Source organism: Electrona antarctica (assembly GCF_951216825.1).
Source record: "Electrona antarctica genome assembly, chromosome: 24".
Lineage (NCBI taxonomy): Eukaryota > Metazoa > Chordata > Actinopteri > Myctophiformes > Myctophidae > Electrona > Electrona antarctica.
This window is the reverse complement of record NC_136803.1, coordinates 19642017-19659495: the sequence shown is the minus strand read 5'-3', so window position 1 is coordinate 19659495 and position 17479 is coordinate 19642017. Positions and strand designations below refer to the sequence as shown.

Sequence of the window (17479 nt, the reverse complement as noted above, 5' to 3'; positions counted from 1 at the left end):
TTATTTTGAAGTTTCAGACTGTCTCAAGTTGAAACACCGCTATGAAGTTTCTGAACCAATCAGAGCGTCGCATCCCTTCAGGGGATGGGACGGTAGCTAGGGACGGGTAGCTATGCTACGCAGGACAGCGTGTGGTTGTTTGTTTACAAATCAGATAGTCAGCCAGCTTTACCAGTTTACACTTAATGTGGCTTATTTCTACCCTATAATGTTTTCAGATACATTTTTAGCGTGATGATTAAGTTAAAACCGAGTAATACACTCTCTGGATGTTATCTTGAATGGGAATAAAAACGGAAGATGTCTGTAATCAGTAGCAGCTGTGCAGCCTGTGCTGGACGGATGCGGAGATATGGGGAATTAAACTGGTGAGCTTCATTTTTACTGGCTTTTATCGATGTTGGCCTCGACACGTCATCACGCAGCACGTATTCGTTTTCAGGAAGTAATAATTTATGGACTTTTGATATAAAAACACACAAAAATGAGAATTTTAACATTTTTTTGGCATCCATTGTTAGGTATGCCCATATGATGACCATGGATATGGTCTAAAAGTGTGAAAAACGTATTTTTCATTTCACTACACCTTTAACAATGTAGGCTAAGCACTTTGGAATTACGTTTAACATGGTATATCCTCAACAGGTATGGCATATTGTAGTGTACTCTCTGCACTCTCTTTCTGTCCAGTATGTACGTGTATAGGCTGGCGATTGTGGCAAATTACGCAATGACGGTAGGCAGTATAGCCTAATACAATGTAACCAACTTGCGCAAGCATTAAAAAATGGGTTTTAATTGTCGGGTAACGGAAAATAATCTAACCTTTTACTTTTCTCAGAAGGTAATTTGTAACGGTAAGGGATTATTTTTATGGGCAGTAATCCAGTAACCTAACAACGTTACTTTCTAAAGTAACGATGCCCAACACTGAATAATTGTAAGGTGTAGGCCTATAAAACCCTTTTCCCAAGACTTTATTTTATTAAAATACAAAAAATAAAAAACTGACTTTGTTCCATACAGTGAATGCAAAATGACTTGTTTCCATACTAGTGAGTAAAATTGCTTTACAGCATTGATGGTCTTTATTAAAGGCGGATGGTTAAACAAAAATGATTAAAGTTAAAGGTGTTAAATTACAATAAAGGTACCCCCATCTCTATACAAAACACTGCCACGGTGTATGAAGATATATCGAGATGCAATTTTACAGAAATGTAATAATTTGTTTTGGTTTAATTGCATTTCATTTCTGATGAATCAGTGTGCACTGTGCGGTCAATCATATTCTATTTATTTCCCATGTTATTTCTCCTATATCAGTGTGCACTGCAGCAAGACAAGGTTGACTGATGTAATAATGCCAAAACTTTGTGCAGCAGTAGGCTGTAACAATTAAAAATCACACCTTTGTGAAGTGAGGGGCGCTCTTATCGTATATCATCCCTTCATTGTCAAAGGACAAGGACAAATGTAGTCGATGTTTTTGTGCCACAATAAGGCACGAAGTGGATAGGTAAAAAGGTAAGAGCTGATGCGGTGCTCGTCTACATATGACGTAAATTCTCCATTGTCAATGGGAATTTAATGTTTGTGTAGGACAAATTGTTCAAAAACATTCCACATTTGTCACTTTTTTCCTATATTTTTTTGTTGAAAATATCAGATCTACAAGCACTGGGCTTGTAGATCTGAAAAATAAAAACAGATCTATGACGAGTCGTTGCTGGAAATAGTGCAGTTGCTTGTTTTGGGCTTGTTTTCATAGACCTGGTTGCTTATTTCTCCCACAAAATATGGCAACACTGGGAGTAGACCAAATGAATTCATCTCAGAGAGAGTGGATGAGAACAATGAAACAAACGGGAGAGGAGAGACGAACAGAGGACGTTTTATAATAGACGTGTGCTGCAGTGCACAAACCTTTCTGTAACTTTGTGTCTGAGATTGTCTTTGCACGACACTGACGACAGTCTGCGTAAAGTTGTGAAAACAGCAGGATCAAAAAAGACTGTTTGCTTTGTGAGATAATGCTAAGCTAGCCTCAAGTACAGTCCGTCTATACAAGTGAATAGAAAGTTTAACGTGAACCGAACCAGTTGGTCGCCGTTTGGAGGGACAGTCTGTCCTTTTCAACCTGAAGACACAAAGAGGACAACCCAGATAGAGCTTTGAGCAACCAGGGCTTCACTCAAAGTTCCTCTGGCAACGTGGAATGAGATTGAGAAGGCAGTGAGTGGACTGAAATACCACATTAAAGGTTTGGTTTCTCACATTCATTTTTCATTCCTTTTTCTTTTAGCAGGGGGCGGACTTTGGCTTTTGGTGACTAGTTTCTGAAATTTGGTGTGGTGTTAGGTATGGGTTTTCAAAAAGCTGTGCAAAAACGCATTGGGCGCGCCCTAGTAGTCTTGGATACGTCCACGATGGAGCTGTCGGGAGCTTAAAATGCCTATGGTTTCATTGCAAACCGACCACTAGGGGGCGAGCAAAATAAGTTTGCAATGTTTTTTGAAATCCTTATGACCATACCTAACAGCATGCCAAAATTCACCAAGTGCATAATTGTTATGATTTTTTACGTGACACTGCCGGGAGCTAAAATGCATATAAACTGTGATTAATGTAAAAAATTATAACAATTATGCACTTGGTAACTGCTCTTTGAATTTTGGTCGTTGTTCGTTGTTCACAAACTTTTAGTATGTTATTTAGCACACCCAATAGTAACAGAATCCATTGAAAAATCTCTTTTACAGAGATTAAAATAGGGTGCATTTTGCATCCCAAAACACAGTTTATAGTTAAGGGACGCAATAAAACAAGAACCTCTGCATCCACGACCACGGGATGCACTACGGTACTACTGTACTGTTTTTTATTCTAGTTTATTTTTGCTAGCTTTAGTTATAATATCATTTCTTCTTCTGTTTTCTACATGAATATAAACACATTATAACCATATCAAATGAAATGGGAGTTAAATGCAATTTGTAAAAATGGCAAAACATGACTCCTAGCGTCGTTGAAGTGGGACTCATAAAATGTCCCTGGGACTCATCTAAAAGACCATCCCTGCATCCCAGGACTCATTACATTGAAAACCTATTTACAACACTGCTTTTATCAATTATTTTGGTTTTCAACGATACCTATACGTATCTAATATTTGAGTCTGTGCAAACAGACCACTAGGGGGCGCACCCAACGCGTTTGCACAGCTTTTTGAAAACCTTATATCCATACCTAACGCATGTATCAAAATGACGGAGTGGTTGCGCAAAGACCCGCCCGACAGCACTGTTTAATGCAATTTATTTGTGCAAGTTATGGGTAGACCTACTTTTGACTTTTACAACTTTGTCATAAGTAATTCAACAAAAAATACTTTTAAATTGCATTAAACAGTGCTGCCGGGCGGGTCTTTGCGCATCTGCTCCGTCATTTAGAATTAGGCATAGCCAGCCACGTTATCTCTGCATTGCGACGGCGAAATCATCCGTTATCAGCACGTTTGAATGGTGCCAAAATGTCCATACTGGCATCCTCACCACATAGCCTGGTCAAGGTTTCCCCAGGTGGACGTGTCATTGTCTCCACCAGGCCGAAGGCATGGAGAGAGAGTATGTTTTGCACTCCGTCCGTGTGTGTGTGTCCGTCCGTGTGTCCGTCCGTTTGTGTGTCCTTCCGTCCGTCCGTTACCAGCTAATCTCCGGCACCGTTAACCCGGTCGATGCCAAACTTTGCACACACACTCCCTGGATGCCAACGATGAACCTCTGCCCCACATTTTCCAGAACGGCCTGTTATAGCGCCACCATGAGGCAGCTTTTCACATGTTTTACCTAAAACTGCACCGATCTGCGCGAAACGTTGCATGCACACTCCCTAGAGGCCAAGGACAAACCGTTGACCTGCATTTTCCGCATCTGCCTTTTATAGCGCCACCAGGAGGCCCACTTTTGTAAAACACATTTTTTGATATTACTCCTCCAGATTCTGTCCAACAATCTCACAAATCGTTACACACTATCTCTATGGTCATGTGCTCAAGTCGGATCTGTCCGATATTTCATATTCCATCCTAATTGGCTATAATTAGCTTTCACAGTTTGCAAGATTGCCCCGTTTCGAACAAAAGCCTCAAATCATGAACGCAGCATGCAATTTACGTGAAATCTTTCACACATTTTCTTACTAGGCTGAGGAATATATCCCACCCTTTTCACATTGGCCTGTTATAGCGCCACCAACAGGTTGATTTTTGCAAAACACATTTTTGGAACAAAATGCCTCAAAAACATGTTTATATTAATCCTAAACATTTTGCCAAACATCTCACACAGTCCTATCCTCCTGGTGGAGACCTGTTCCCAGAAGGGCACTTTTTCTAGTTTCCAACTATTGTCGGTGCATGGAACTATACTAATATATACTATTCTCTGCCTATCAGGACGTAACTCGGACGGCGCTGAGTCGGGTCTGGTGGCCTTCGCAACACTCGGCACGGCGACTCCCTCGGCTAGCGCCTCGCTCGGCGGTGCCTCACGTAGCTCATGGCCACCAGACACCGTCAGGACATCAGTGATAATGACAATGCTACAATCGCAGATAATGACATACTGAACAGTGAGGATGCCAGTATGGACATTTTGGCACCATTCAAACGTGCTGATAACGGATGATTTCGCCGATTCAATACATGATACCAGTCGAATGGGGTGGCATAGCCTACCTAACACCACACCAAAATTCAGAAACTAGTCCCCAAAAACCAAATCTTTACAAGTCCGCCCCCTGCTAGTTTTATGACCTCAATTACACCCCAAAAAAAACCTGGACTGTGAACATTCAGTGGATTTTCTGTGGTCTGACGTTTTCTTTGGGGTTTGGAAGCATTTTGAGCTGCAATGAAAACAGGCAAAACAATAAAAACAGTGACATCTGCTGGCAAATCCCATTGACATATATGGAATTTGCAGGTTGTGACATCATACACAGCAGGAAGATCAGAGCACTTGTTTGAGCCAGAAAACACCAGACCACAGAACATCTACTGAATGTTCTGTAGTTCAGGTTTTTTGAGTGGTGTAAACCACTCCTACGACTGGCTTTGTTAGTTTACGTGTCTGTCTGTCTGTCTGTCTGTGCTAAAAAAATGAGCATGGTTGCTACGGTCACCCAGTTCACCCGGGTGTGATTTCATTACGTCAGCCATTACGTCAGACCACAGCTGATCAGGCTATATAAGACCTTACACCACTCAGTTCACACGGGTGTGATTATCTTTTGGGTACAATTGAGCTCAGAAAATACTTACAAAAATACTTTTTTATGTCACCTGTAGCTCCTAGCCAGACCAACCTGAAGACCAGCCATACCTCAACCAGTGTGGAGCCCAGACTGCAGGTGAAGATGAACTCTCCAGACTCAGCCAGGGATGTTTCTATTAAACAGGAGGAACCTGAAGACATTTCTATTAAACAGGAGGAACCTGAAGACATCTCTATTAAACAGGAGGAACCTGAAGACATCTCTATTAAACAGGAACCTGAAGACATTTCTATTAAACAGGAGGAACCTGAAGACATTTCTATTAAACAGGAGGAACCTGAAGACATCTCTATTAAACAGGAGGAACCTAAAGACATCTCTATTAAACAGGAACCTGAAGACATTTCTATTAAACAGGAGGAACCTGAAGACATTTCTATTAAACAGGAGGAACCTGAAGACATTTCTATTAAACAGGAGGAAACTGAAGACATTTCTATTAAACAGGAACCTGAAGACATTTCAATTAAACAGGAGGAACCTGAAGACCTCCCACAACTCAACATTCTGCACATGGTTGTGTGCAAAGAGGAAGTTTCTCCTGGACAGGAGAGGATCCCCAGTCTGCTCCAGGAGGAACCAGAGCCTCCACACATTAAAGAGGAGCAGGAGGAGCTTAAAGAAGAACAGGAGGAACTACTTCAAAGACCAGAGGAACCTGATGGGTCAATGTTGACATTACTAGCAGTGAAAGGTGAAGTTGATGAAGACATCTCTTCACACTGCTCTGAAGCTGAACTCGAATCTGACACTGAAGTCACTGATGACAGTGGTGATTGGGGGGAGACAAGTGGAGGTGCCGAGTCTGTCGACACTGTAGAAAGACCTTTCCAGTGTAAAATGTGTAACAAGAGTTTCAGTAGGTCAGATAGCCTGACGGCACACCAGCATCTCCACACTGGAGACAAACCTTTCCAGTGTAAACAGTGTGACAAGAGTTTCAGTAGGTCAGATAGCCTGACGGCACACCAGCATCTCCACACTGGAGACAAACCTTTCCAGTGTAAACAGTGTGACAAGAGTTTCAGTAGGTCAGATAGCCTGAAGGTACACCAGCGTGTCCACACTGGAGACAAACCTTTCCAGTGTAAACATTGTGACAAGAGTTTCAGAACGGCAGCTGTCCTGAAGACACACCAGCGTATCCACACAGGAGACAAACCTTTCCACTGTAAACAGTGTGACAAGAGTTTCAGACTCTCAGGTGGCTTTAAGAGACACCAGCGTGTCCACACTGGAGACAGACCTTTCCAGTGTAAACATTGTGACAAGAGTTTCAGTAGGTCAGATAGCCTGACGGCACACCAGCATCTCCACACTGGAGACAAACCTTTCCAGTGTAAACATTGTGACAAGAGTTTCAGAACGGCAGCTGTCCTGAAGACACACCAGTTTGTCCACACTGGAGAAAAAACATTCCACTGTAAACATTGTGACAAGAGTTACAGTCTCTCAGGTGACTTTAAGAGACACCAGCGTGTCCACACTGGAGACAGACCTTTCCAGTGTAAACATTGTGACAAGAGTTTCAGTAGGTTAGGTGACTTTAAGACACACCAGTTTGTCCACACTGGAGACAGACCTTTCCAGTGTAAACATTGTGACAAGAGTTTCAGAACGGCAGCTGTCCTGAAGACACACCAGCGTATCCACACAGGAGACAAACCTTTCCACTGTAAACAGTGTGACAAGAGTTTCAGACTCTCAGGTGGCTTTAAGAGACACCAGCGTGTCCACACTGGAGACAGACCTTTCCAGTGTAAACATTGTGACAAGAGTTTCAGTAGGTCAGATAGCCTGACGGCACACCAGCATCTCCACACTGGAGACAAACCTTTCCAGTGTAAACATTGTGACAAGAGTTTCAGAACGGCAGCTGTCCTGAAGACACACCAGTTTGTCCACACTGGAGAAAAAACATTCCACTGTAAACATTGTGACAAGAGTTACAGTCTCTCAGGTGACTTTAAGAGACACCAGCGTGTCCACACTGGAGACAGACCTTTCCAGTGTAAACATTGTGACAAGAGTTTCAGTAGGTTAGGTGACTTTAAGACACACCAGTTTGTCCACACTGGAGACAGACCTTTCCAGTGTAAACATTGTGACAAGAGTTTCAGAACGGCAGCTGTCCTGAAGACACACCAGCGTATCCACACAGGAGACAAACCTTTCCACTGTAAACAGTGTGACAAGAGTTTCAGACTCTCAGGTGGCTTTAAGAGACACCAGCGTGTCCACACTGGAGACAGACCTTTCCAGTGTAAACATTGTGACAAGAGTTTCAGAACGGCAGCTGTCCTGAAGACACACCAGCTTGTCCACACTGGAGAAAAGAAAAGTACTGCCGAAGCAGTAGGGCTTTAAGCAACTAGTCGACTATTCAACTAGTCTACTAGTAAATCCACTAGTTGACCTTGTTGGTACTAGTTGATAGTTGATAAGTTTTTTTTTGGCCTCAAGATCAGCTAGATCAGGGGTTCCCAAACTTTTTTGGCCCAGGTACCCCTTGGGGAGAAGATCTTTTTCCAGGTACCCCCTCATCCTCACAACACCGATAAGCATATTTGCAACCTTACATTTAGGCCCAGGCTACACGAATATGGATCTTTTGCTAAACGCAATTTTTTTGTGTGCGTTTGGGCCTTTCAGCCACACTCAAACGGCGTTTTCGGCCACTCAAACGGAGGTTTTTGGAAACGGATAAATAAGTGAACATTTTCGAAAATATCCGGATCAGTGGATCTGTTTAGTCATGCGAAACGGAGCTTTTGAGAAACGATGATGTCACTGCTTATTAGCGCATATCATTTTTATTATAATTAGGTGAGAAATGCAGCTTGTGCAGGCCTGCATGGAAACTACATGGATATCTATCCAATTGTTCATGTTTATATATCACTGTTAACAACTTTAAAACGTATCATATGTTGCATCAACTGCAAAGGCTCTGCTCTGCTGCATCCAATAATACATATATCAGCCTACTAGTCCAGTGCGGACTGGTGATTTAATTTGTATTGGTGCCGAATGCGAAGCTTGAACAATATATAGGTTATTTGCGGACCGCTACAGATAAACTGTGGATATTAACCAATAAGGACCCAGGCCAAATGCCATTGCAGTACACCTGCAACAACAAGTCTAACTGTCTATGCGTGGTGTGTGCATAGCCATGTGAAACTATATTCTTGTGCTGTATTTTGCTCTCCATTTCATGGTCATGGTTATGGAGGGGAGAGAGGGGGGGTGCAGAGAGAGAGAGAGAGAGAGAGAGAGAGAGAGAGAGAGAGAGAGAGAGAGAGAGAGAGAGAGAGAGGTGTCAATGGTGAGAAGAAAGTATACAGTGGGTCGCCGTGCGCATATGGCTCTCTCCTGTTTAGGTAATAAAGGGCGCACCCTTGACTGCATTTGTCACTGTGCCTGCACAATGCATGCCGACAATGCACGCGTGTGAACCTTTATTAGCCTACATTATAACGTGACATTTATTATACACCTCGAAAATATAGCCACTCTACAAGCTCACAAGTGGTTGTGGACACCTCTATAGGTCTGACTCTGCTGTTATTTTCTGTGCAGGACTTGCCAAGTCACCAAAGTGTAAGGGCCAATTCATACGCCTATTTTACCGCTGTAGTGCCGAAATGATTTTGGGTCGTCATTTTCAGTAGCACCGAAGAGCCGACTTTAGGACGGTACCCGCCCCCCCAAACCTCAAATGACGTCACATTGTAGGCTCTACAGAGCCGAACCGACTTTTATTCGGCTCTAAAATAGGAGTATGAATCGTGCCTAAGACTAAACATTAAAGGAAGCAGCCCAATAGAAGCTCCTCATTGACACTTCTTGTCAACGCTTCCCTCTGGTCATTTCCCCTGTCACAATTGTATACATTGGAAGAGTGAGTCATTTCTACACCCACATTCGGGGAAAACATATGCAGTTAAAGGCAGGATTCCATGCAAAACAAAATATGTGGTATACCTTTTGAAATGCCCCCATGGCCTATGTCATGCTGTGTTGTGCTGTGATTTCTGTACGTTTTGTGTTTTGAATGTGTCTATGGAGTTAGCATTACTAAGTTTAATAGACCCCCAGGTGTGGTTAGAATATTGAAATGTCTTCCCTGAGTATTTGTGGTTTCTCAAAAGGCCCAATGGAGGCCCAGGTCAACTCAAAAGGCCCAATGGAGGTAACTCGGGTTTTTAATTTTTGACGAATTGAACAAGGTGGACCCTCTTGTAAACAAGTGTAATGCTTTATTGGGTTGTCCACTCAATTAACAGTCTTTGTATTGAGTTGTGCTTGAATTGTACTGTAATTCTGCAAACTGTTAATAAATATTTCAATCAATCAATCAAAAAACTCATCGGATGTCTGCCACAAGAATAAAAATCAAAACAATTGTTAACATGATTATAATTCATATTTGAGTTCTGGCATGAACAGTAGCTGTGCCATGTTGTCTTTTACTTATTCAAATGTTTTTTTTTCTCACTTTTCTTTAATGTGCATGTGTACTTTGGACATTTGTAGTTGGAGACATTGTTATAACAAATGTGATGCACACTTCCCTATTTTAAGGTGTAGGCCTATAAAACCCTTTTCCCAAGACTTTCTTTTATTAAAATACAAAAAAAAAAGAAACGGACTTTGTTCCATACATACAGTGAATGCAAAATTACTTGTTTCCATACTAGTGAGTAAAATTGCTTTACAGCATTGATGGTCTTTTAAATTAAATTAAAGGCGGATGGTTAAACAAAAATGTTGTATTACAATAAAGGTACCCCCATCTCTATACAAAACACTGCCATGGTGTATGAAGATATATCGAGATGCAATTTTACAGAAATGTAATCATTTGTTTTGGTTTAATTGCATTTCATTTGCACAGGCTGTTTCTGATGAATCAGTGTGCACTGTGCGGTCAATCATATTCTATTTATTTCCCATGTTATTTCTCCTATATCAGTGTGCACTGCAGCAAGACAGGGTTGACTGATGTAATAATGCCAAAACCCTGTGCAGCAGTAGGCTGTAACAATTAAAAATCACACCTTTGTGAAGTGAGGGGCACTCTTATCGTATATCATCCCTTCATTGTCAAAGGACAAGGACAAATGTAGCCGATGTGCTCGTCTACATATGACGTAAATTCATCCATTGTCAATGTAAATAGAATGTTTGTAAGACGAAAATTGTCCAAAAACATTCCACATGTCACTTTTTTCCAATATTTGTTTTGTTGAAAATATCAATATCTACAAGCACTGGGCTTGTAGATCTGATAAATAACTAGAAAAAGTGCCCTTCTGGGCACAGGTCTACTCTCCACCAGGAGTATAGGAGTGTGTGTGTAATGTTTGGCAAAATGTTTAGGAGCAATATAAACGTGTGTGTGTGTGTGTGTGTTTTGTGTGTGTGTGTGTGTGTGTGTGTTTGTGTGTGTGTGTGTGTGTGTGTGTGTGTGTGTGTGTGTGTGTGTGCCGCGGCTTGGCCTGTTGTAGCGCCACCATGAGGCTGATTCGAAAAGTGGCATTTCTTCCAAAGCCTAGTGGGAATATGCATGCACAGTTTCACCACAATCGGACGCTGCATTCAGTAGTTGTGGCGATTTGTACAAAGCGGGCTAATCCTGAAAAGTTTAGAAGCCAATCGTAGCCAATGAGGGTGGATTATGAGAAATTAAACAAACCCGTCTTGATCACATGACTATGAAGAGCATGTGTACCGATTTGCGTGACATTTGGATAAAATCTGAAGGAGTAATATTAGAAAATGTGTTTTACATATGTCGGCCTCCTGGTGGCGCTAAAAAGAGCAGATGTGAAAAATTCCAGGCAAAGGTTCTTCCTTGGCCTCTAGGGAGTTGGCATACAAAGTTATCCACAGATCCGTGCAGTTAGAAGTAAAAACTCTTTTCGGCCAGTTATAGCGCCACCATGAGGCCGAGTTGAAAATGTTCATTTGGCATTTCTTCCTCGTCCTAGTGGGAATGTGCGTGCACAATTTCACGGAAATCACACGATGTGTTTATGATTTGCAGCATTTTGTTTGAAACTGAGCACTCCTGCGAACTTTGGAAGCCAATCTTAGCCAATCAGGATGGAGTCTGAGAAATCTGAAAGACCCTTTCGTTGAATGGCTCTAGAGAGACTGTGTACCAATTTGCGTGATGTTTGGACAAAATCTGTAGGTGTACTGTCCAAAAACTTGTTTTGCACAAAGCGGCCTCCTGGTGGCGCTATAACAGGCCGTTCTGGAAATTTTGGGGCAGAGGTTCATCCAGGGAGTGAGTGCAAAATTTGGCATCGACCGGATTAATGGTGCCGGAGATTAGCTGTTCACAGACGGAAGGACACACACACGGACGGACGGACGGACGGACGTGCAAAATATACTCTCTCCCCATGCCTTTGGCCTGGTGGAGACAATAACATATAGTGCAGTAACAGTAGCTTGTTTTGGGCTTGTTTTCATAGACCTGGTTGCTTATTTCTCCCACAAAATATGGCAACACTGGGAGTAGAGTAGACCAAATTAATTCATCTCAGAGAGAGAGTGGATGAGAACATGAAACAAACAACAAACAGCAGAGAGAGACGAACAGTGGACGTTTTATAATAGAAGTGTGCTGCAGTGCACAAACCTTTGTGTTTGAGATTGTCTTTGCAGTTCCCTGTGTTTCTTCACTAGTCCGATCCTGAAGAACAGTTTGCCGGCCACTGCTACAGAGCTGACAATGAGGTTATATCTTCCCTTCTTCTCTGGAGTCCTGCCTCAAAGCAGACCAGAGGTAGAAAACTGTCGTTCCCCTAGGGACACAGGCATCAGTAAGCAGGAACTGGGGGTGGCAATGAAGGACCGGGAAGTCTGGCGTGATGTTGTGAAATCCACGATCTCGACCGCGGTCGAAAAATGATGACACCAAACCTTTTTGCTGAAAATAACATCAGTAATCAGTTTAGGCCCTAACGCATTGGTTTTCAAAGTGGGGACTAAGGACCCCCCTAGCCTGACCAAATTAGTAACTACATTTTAACAGATTTAACTATAGGCAATTAATCAATTATAGTTAGAAGATTGCATCTAGGATCCTCTCCCATAACTGTTACCTCTGCAACCTGACTCTGGATAAAAGATGGATGGATGGATATAATTCAATTAAACTTAAGTTATTACAAAATAAATGTTACCAAGTGTGTGTGCGCGCGTGTATATACATATATATATAGACATAGTTAGACAATTAAATTAAGTCCAAAACAAATTAAGTCCCCACCCACCCCCCCCCCCCCCCACCCCACCCCCAGAAGCAAAGATTTTAGTTAATTTTTTTTCTCCAAAAATAGCAGACCTACAAGCTCGTAGCTATGAGCCTGTAGATCTGCTATTTTTCAATAGCTAAAGTATAACAATGCTTAAAACACCAAAAGGGGTTCCCGCCCCAAAATGGGTTAATTCCGAAATCTCACTGTTGAGCTCAATATAATATAAGAACGAAGCACAGTCATCACTGCAGTTGGATAAAATCTTATATTTCAAAAGGTGAACATTATATACAACAGATTAAAGATTAAAATACAAAACTAATGTACTGCCAAAAAAATATGCTAAATAGTACAAAGGTGTGTGAAATGTGTAATTGCGTATTTTCTTTGTCTCATGCAGTCATTTCATTTTTGTCCTCTAATTCAGGTGGTTTAATCTCCATCTCCATGAGGTACCCTGAAAAACACAACAGACGTGAATGCTACTTTCGTTTGTTTTTTTTGCAAAGTGTGTGTGCGTGCGTGCGTGCGTGCATGTGCGTTGAGAAACAGACAAGTGAGAGAGAAATGGTTGTTCTATGGTTTTATGGTTAAGACTTTGAGATAGGCTTACAATTAGGAAAAGGGGTGTGTGTGTGTGTGTGTGTGTGTGTGTGTGTGTGTGTGTGTGTGTGTGTGTGTGTGTGTGTGTGTGTGTGTGTGTGTGTGTGTGTGTGTGTGCACGTCTCTCACTCTCAGTGTGGTCAATGTCAGGCCGGGTGGCGATGAGGATCCAGGCGAGGCCGACCAACAGCGCCACCACCAGGTTGACCGTCAGCCAGGGGTGAAGGAAGTGGTGCTCGGAGCCTTGAGGCCTGAGACAGACAGGGAGAGCACATTCAGTCAAAACGGCTTCAAAAGCTGTTCGGAGATAACACCAGAATCCATCCATCCCATCCATCCAGTGTTGTTTTTAGTTTTAAGTCATATTCTCTTGAATAGTTTTCATTTAGTTTTAGTCACCTGGAATGTTTTAGTGTTAGTCTAGTTTTAGTCGTCATAAGATTTTTAGTCGACTAAATCTACAGTTGAATTAGTCGAACAAAATGTATTTTGGCGGGCCTTGATGCCGTTTTTTACACTTGCTGAAAATAGCTGATCTACAAGCCCACGACACGTTGTGAGCTTGTAGATCGGCTATTCTCAGCGTGCAGCTAATTGTAAAAGGACTTGTCCACTAGTCCCTTCCTAACATTTTAGTCTAGTTTTTTGATGAAATTTTCATTATATTTAGTCTTATTATTTAGTTTCCATTTAGTTTTCGTCAGTGGAAAAAGGTAGTCGCCGAACATTTTTCGTCTTAGTTTTAGTCGACGAAATCAACACATCCATCAATCTTCAAACGCTTATCCGTAGTCGGGTCGCGGGGGCAACAGCTCCACCAGAGCGCTCCAGACTTCCCTCTCCAGAGCAACATTAGTGACTTCCTCCTGGGGGGACGTGCCTCGAGGACCTCCCTATAGGGAGACGCCCAAGCGGCATCCTAAACAAGATGGCCGAACCACCTAAGCTGGCTCCTTTCCAGGCGAAGAAGCAGCGACTCTACTCCGAGTCTCTGTCGCATGACTGCAACTTCTCACCCTATCTCTAAGGGAGATGCCAGCCACCCGACGAAGAACACTGACAGACAGCGATTCTAACATCAGAATCAATAACACATACAAAGAAATGTTATAAGTGCGTCCTATGAAACACATGGTTGTTGTTCTTGCTTACTATAAATCGCTCTGGATTAAGAGCGTCTGATAAATGCCTAAATTGTAACAATTGTATCAACAAAACTCACCAGTTAAAAGGACATTTTGACTTGATCATTCGATTTGACTTGACTCACCACAAAGTTACATTGGGGCTTTCGTAGAGGTTGATACGATCGCTGGTCATCTGCTGGCTGAGAGACAGGACCAGGGCCGAGGAATAAACTGTAGGTTGTACGGAAAGATGCACAGACAGACATGCACGTGCACACCCAGGCAGGCAAATGGGACACAGTAAGTGTAAGCTGGATAGAGACGAGCAGAATGCTAAACAAAATGGAGAAGTACATTATTGTGAAAACCTTCCTTCTTTTCTGCCAACTTTCCCCCCATTTTAGTCGTTATGCCAATTCCCTGATGTCCCTACACACTTGTGTAGTGTTGTCACTGCTGACCCCTACTGGTTGGTCTTGGGACTGGTTGGTCATAGGGATCATAATCTAAGTTCCCAGACGTTTTCGGCTGCTGCTGTGTGTGCATTATAAATACAAAGTTAAGAAGAAACTACAATCGAGATTATACTAGAGAGTGCGGATATTCCTTTTTTCATTCAAATAAATGCATGTCTGTTAAAATGTGTGTGAACTAAAGACTCACAGAATGCTGCCAGCGCCACAGGGTCCAGTGTGACAAACTCCCGCATAGCCGTGGGGCCTTTAGCCAGATTCATCCTGAACAGAAAACACAGTATGTGAATTCATTTTTCAACAATGTGTGTGACTACATACTGTACACAATGCACACATCTCTTTTAAAGCAATGGACTTATAATTGATTTTATTTAACAATTTCACTTTTTCCCCTCACATCATTTTGTATCATCAGAATTGTCAGAGACAGTTAGGAAAGCAAGATAATAATTTATCCCAAACTGTTAGCAACCTATAATATGATGTAAAAGTGGTGGTTAATATTTTTTACAGTCTGGTGATGGTGGATCTCATGTGACCAGCCTTGGAAATATCGACTCTCATGCCTGAAAATGCTGCCCACCCTTGTATAGAAAAAAACTATTATTAATATCGGCCCCACCCTACTGATGTACTGAATGCTGAAGACCATATCGCTCTATTGATGGAAGATGATTCTTTCTCAACGCTTTTGTTATTATTATAATAATAATGTATTTAAAATGGAGCATACAAATACACATTGGAATCTTACAGGGGGCAGGCTTCCTGGAGAGTTTAAAATGGCTGGGCGTCGAGAACCGGGTTTTGGTGGCTATGCAGCCAGACCAGATGTCCCAAACCTCGATATGGCTAAAAAAAGACGCATGGGCCATCACCATGGGGGTGGAGATGGTTTTGGACGTGATTGCAGAAGAGATGACTTTGGCATGAGTGGTCGGCAGGTTGATAGCCCAGGAAGGCGTTTTCCGGATGAGTTCAGAGGCAGCCAAATGGGGAGTAGCTTGTTGGAACGGCCAACAGACAGGCCAATGGATCGGCCAGGCTCGATGGCGCAAGCGGATCCAGACTCGAGCAGCCTCCCGGCAACTTTGCTCAATTACCTGGTACGTGTGTTAATATAAATGCTATAAAGATGGCTTCAGTGTACATCATTTGTGGTTCATGAATATAACTGTATTTGTTGTTTGTGTGGAATGTGTCCAGGATACCGTCCGAATAGAAAATGAGAGCGATGCCCAAATTGTGCTAAAGGTGCTAAAGAAGTTAACCGATGTGCTGATGGATTACCGGCTGAGGAGTGTAGACACGGTATGAAACGTTTCTAATGCAGGACACTTCAAAGGGCACTATACGGACGGCTGCAATTCGAAACTGGCCCCCGTAAAATCTGACCCCACCACCCACCCCTTTCCCCCCCTCACTGTATATGTTTTCTTTTCCCCTTGGCCTTTTACCTCCTTTAGGATGATGATTTCCATTTTTGCTATATTGAAGTGTATAAGACTGTATATTTGTATGTCTCTAAATGTTATGATAATTGAACATAACTTGTAAACAAGTGTAATGCGAGTTGTGCTTGAAATGTACTGTAATTCTGCAAACTGTTAATGAATACATCAATCAATCTGCTCCAGATACCAAGAACAGTGTCATAGGAGCATGTGCTCTAACCATAGGCATTTTAATCAGAACCAAAACGGAGTGAAAATGTCTACTAAATTGCCAATGGTTTTCCTTGAGTGTTGCAGGTTCCTAGTGTGAGCAGCAGTTCACCAGTGAGTTCCCTGGACTACTCGTCGCCTCCTTCCAGAATGCCCGGTGCTGCAGATCGCTACTCAGGAGGCCCCTCAGGTATGTAAAGCATTGTCTTTTTGCAGATGTCTGCACGGTTACAATTGTACCGTAACCAAGCATATCATTATGTTAGGAATCGTCAAGTCACATTTAACTTTTCATTATAATTTGTCTTTACAGGTCCATCAAGGTACTCGGGCGCCCATCAAGGTTCTACAACTGAAATAGTTTGACTAATTGGATGACTGCCACAAGAATAAAAATCAAAACAATTGTTAACATGATTAAAATTCACATTTGAGTTCTGACATGAACAGTAGCTGTGCCATGTTGTCTTTTACTTTATATTCACATGTTTTCTAATGTGTGTACTTTGGACATTTGTAGTTGGAGACATTGTTATAAAAAATGTGATGCACACTTCCCTATTTGGAATAATTGTAAGGTGTAGGCCTATAAAACCCTTTTCCCAAGACTTTCTTTTATTAAAATACAACAAATAAAAAACTGACTTTGTTCCATACAGTGAATGCAAAATGACTTGTTTCCATACTAGTGAGTAAAATTGCTTTACAGCATTGATGGTCTTTATTAAAGGCGGATGGTTAAACAAAAATTATTAAAGTTAAAGGTGTTAAATTACAATAAAGGTACCCCCATCTCTATACAAAACACTGCCACGGTGTATGAAGATATATCGAGATGCAATTTTACAGAAATGTAATCATTTGTTTTGGTTTAATTGCATTTCATTTCTGATGAATCAGTGTGCACTGTGCGGTCAATCATATTCTATTTATTTCCCATGTTATTTCTCCTATATCAGTGTGCACTGCAGCAAGACAAGGTTGACTGATGT

At 42.0% G+C, this 17479-nt stretch overlaps 2 protein-coding genes across 3 annotated transcripts; one reads left to right on the top strand and one right to left on the bottom strand.

Annotated features, from left to right (window-relative positions):
- Positions 1–1957: 1957 nt before the first annotated feature.
- On the top strand, positions 1958–17038 carry LOC306917390 (uncharacterized protein). 2 transcript variants are annotated; one of them, XM_079495610.1, is made up of 5 exons: positions 1958–2266; positions 15580–15929; positions 16030–16134; positions 16575–16677; positions 16801–17038. In XM_079495610.1, exons 2-5 carry the CDS (start codon positions 15606–15608, stop codon positions 16851–16853), a joined length of 585 nt encoding a protein of 194 aa, XP_079351736.1. In that variant the 5' UTR covers positions 1958–2266; positions 15580–15605; the 3' UTR covers positions 16854–17038. The 2 variants fall into 2 exon arrangements, 1 of the variants encoding a protein (XP_079351736.1); XR_013789159.1 differs by lacking the exons at positions 15580–15929; positions 16030–16134; positions 16575–16677; positions 16801–17038 and adding an exon at positions 5354–5500.
- LOC306917393 (transmembrane protein 237A-like) lies at positions 12864–15081 on the bottom strand. The gene is made up of 4 exons (XM_079495613.1): positions 15011–15081; positions 14491–14578; positions 13350–13471; positions 12864–13074 (listed from the first exon to the last, which is right to left on the bottom strand). The coding sequence occupies exons 1-4, from the start codon at positions 15054–15056 to the stop codon at positions 13010–13012; spliced, it is 321 nt and encodes a 106-aa protein (XP_079351739.1). The 5' UTR covers positions 15057–15081; the 3' UTR covers positions 12864–13009.
- Positions 17039–17479: the final 441 nt, after the last annotated feature.

Bases quoted from the DNA above. Each gene is read 5' to 3' on its own strand.
- LOC306917393 (XM_079495613.1), bottom strand. From the start codon at position 15,056: ATGCGGGAGTTTGTCACACTGGACCCTGTGGCGCTGGCAGCATTCT. The intron at 14,579-15,010 runs GTGAGTCTTTAG...TACAACCTACAG, and splicing joins TGTGGCGCTGGCAGCATTCT to TTTATTCCTCGGCCCTGGTC. The intron at 13,472-14,490 runs GTGAGTCAAGTC...TGTCTGTCTCAG, and splicing joins AGCCCCAATGTAACTTTGTG to GCCTCAAGGCTCCGAGCACC.
- LOC306917390 (XM_079495610.1), top strand. From the start codon at position 15,606: ATGGCTGGGCGTCGAGAACCGGGTTTTGGTGGCTATGCAGCCAGACCA. The intron at 15,930-16,029 runs GTACGTGTGTTA...GAATGTGTCCAG, and splicing joins CAACTTTGCTCAATTACCTG to GATACCGTCCGAATAGAAAA. The intron at 16,678-16,800 runs GTATGTAAAGCA...TTGTCTTTACAG, and splicing joins CTACTCAGGAGGCCCCTCAG to GTCCATCAAGGTACTCGGGC.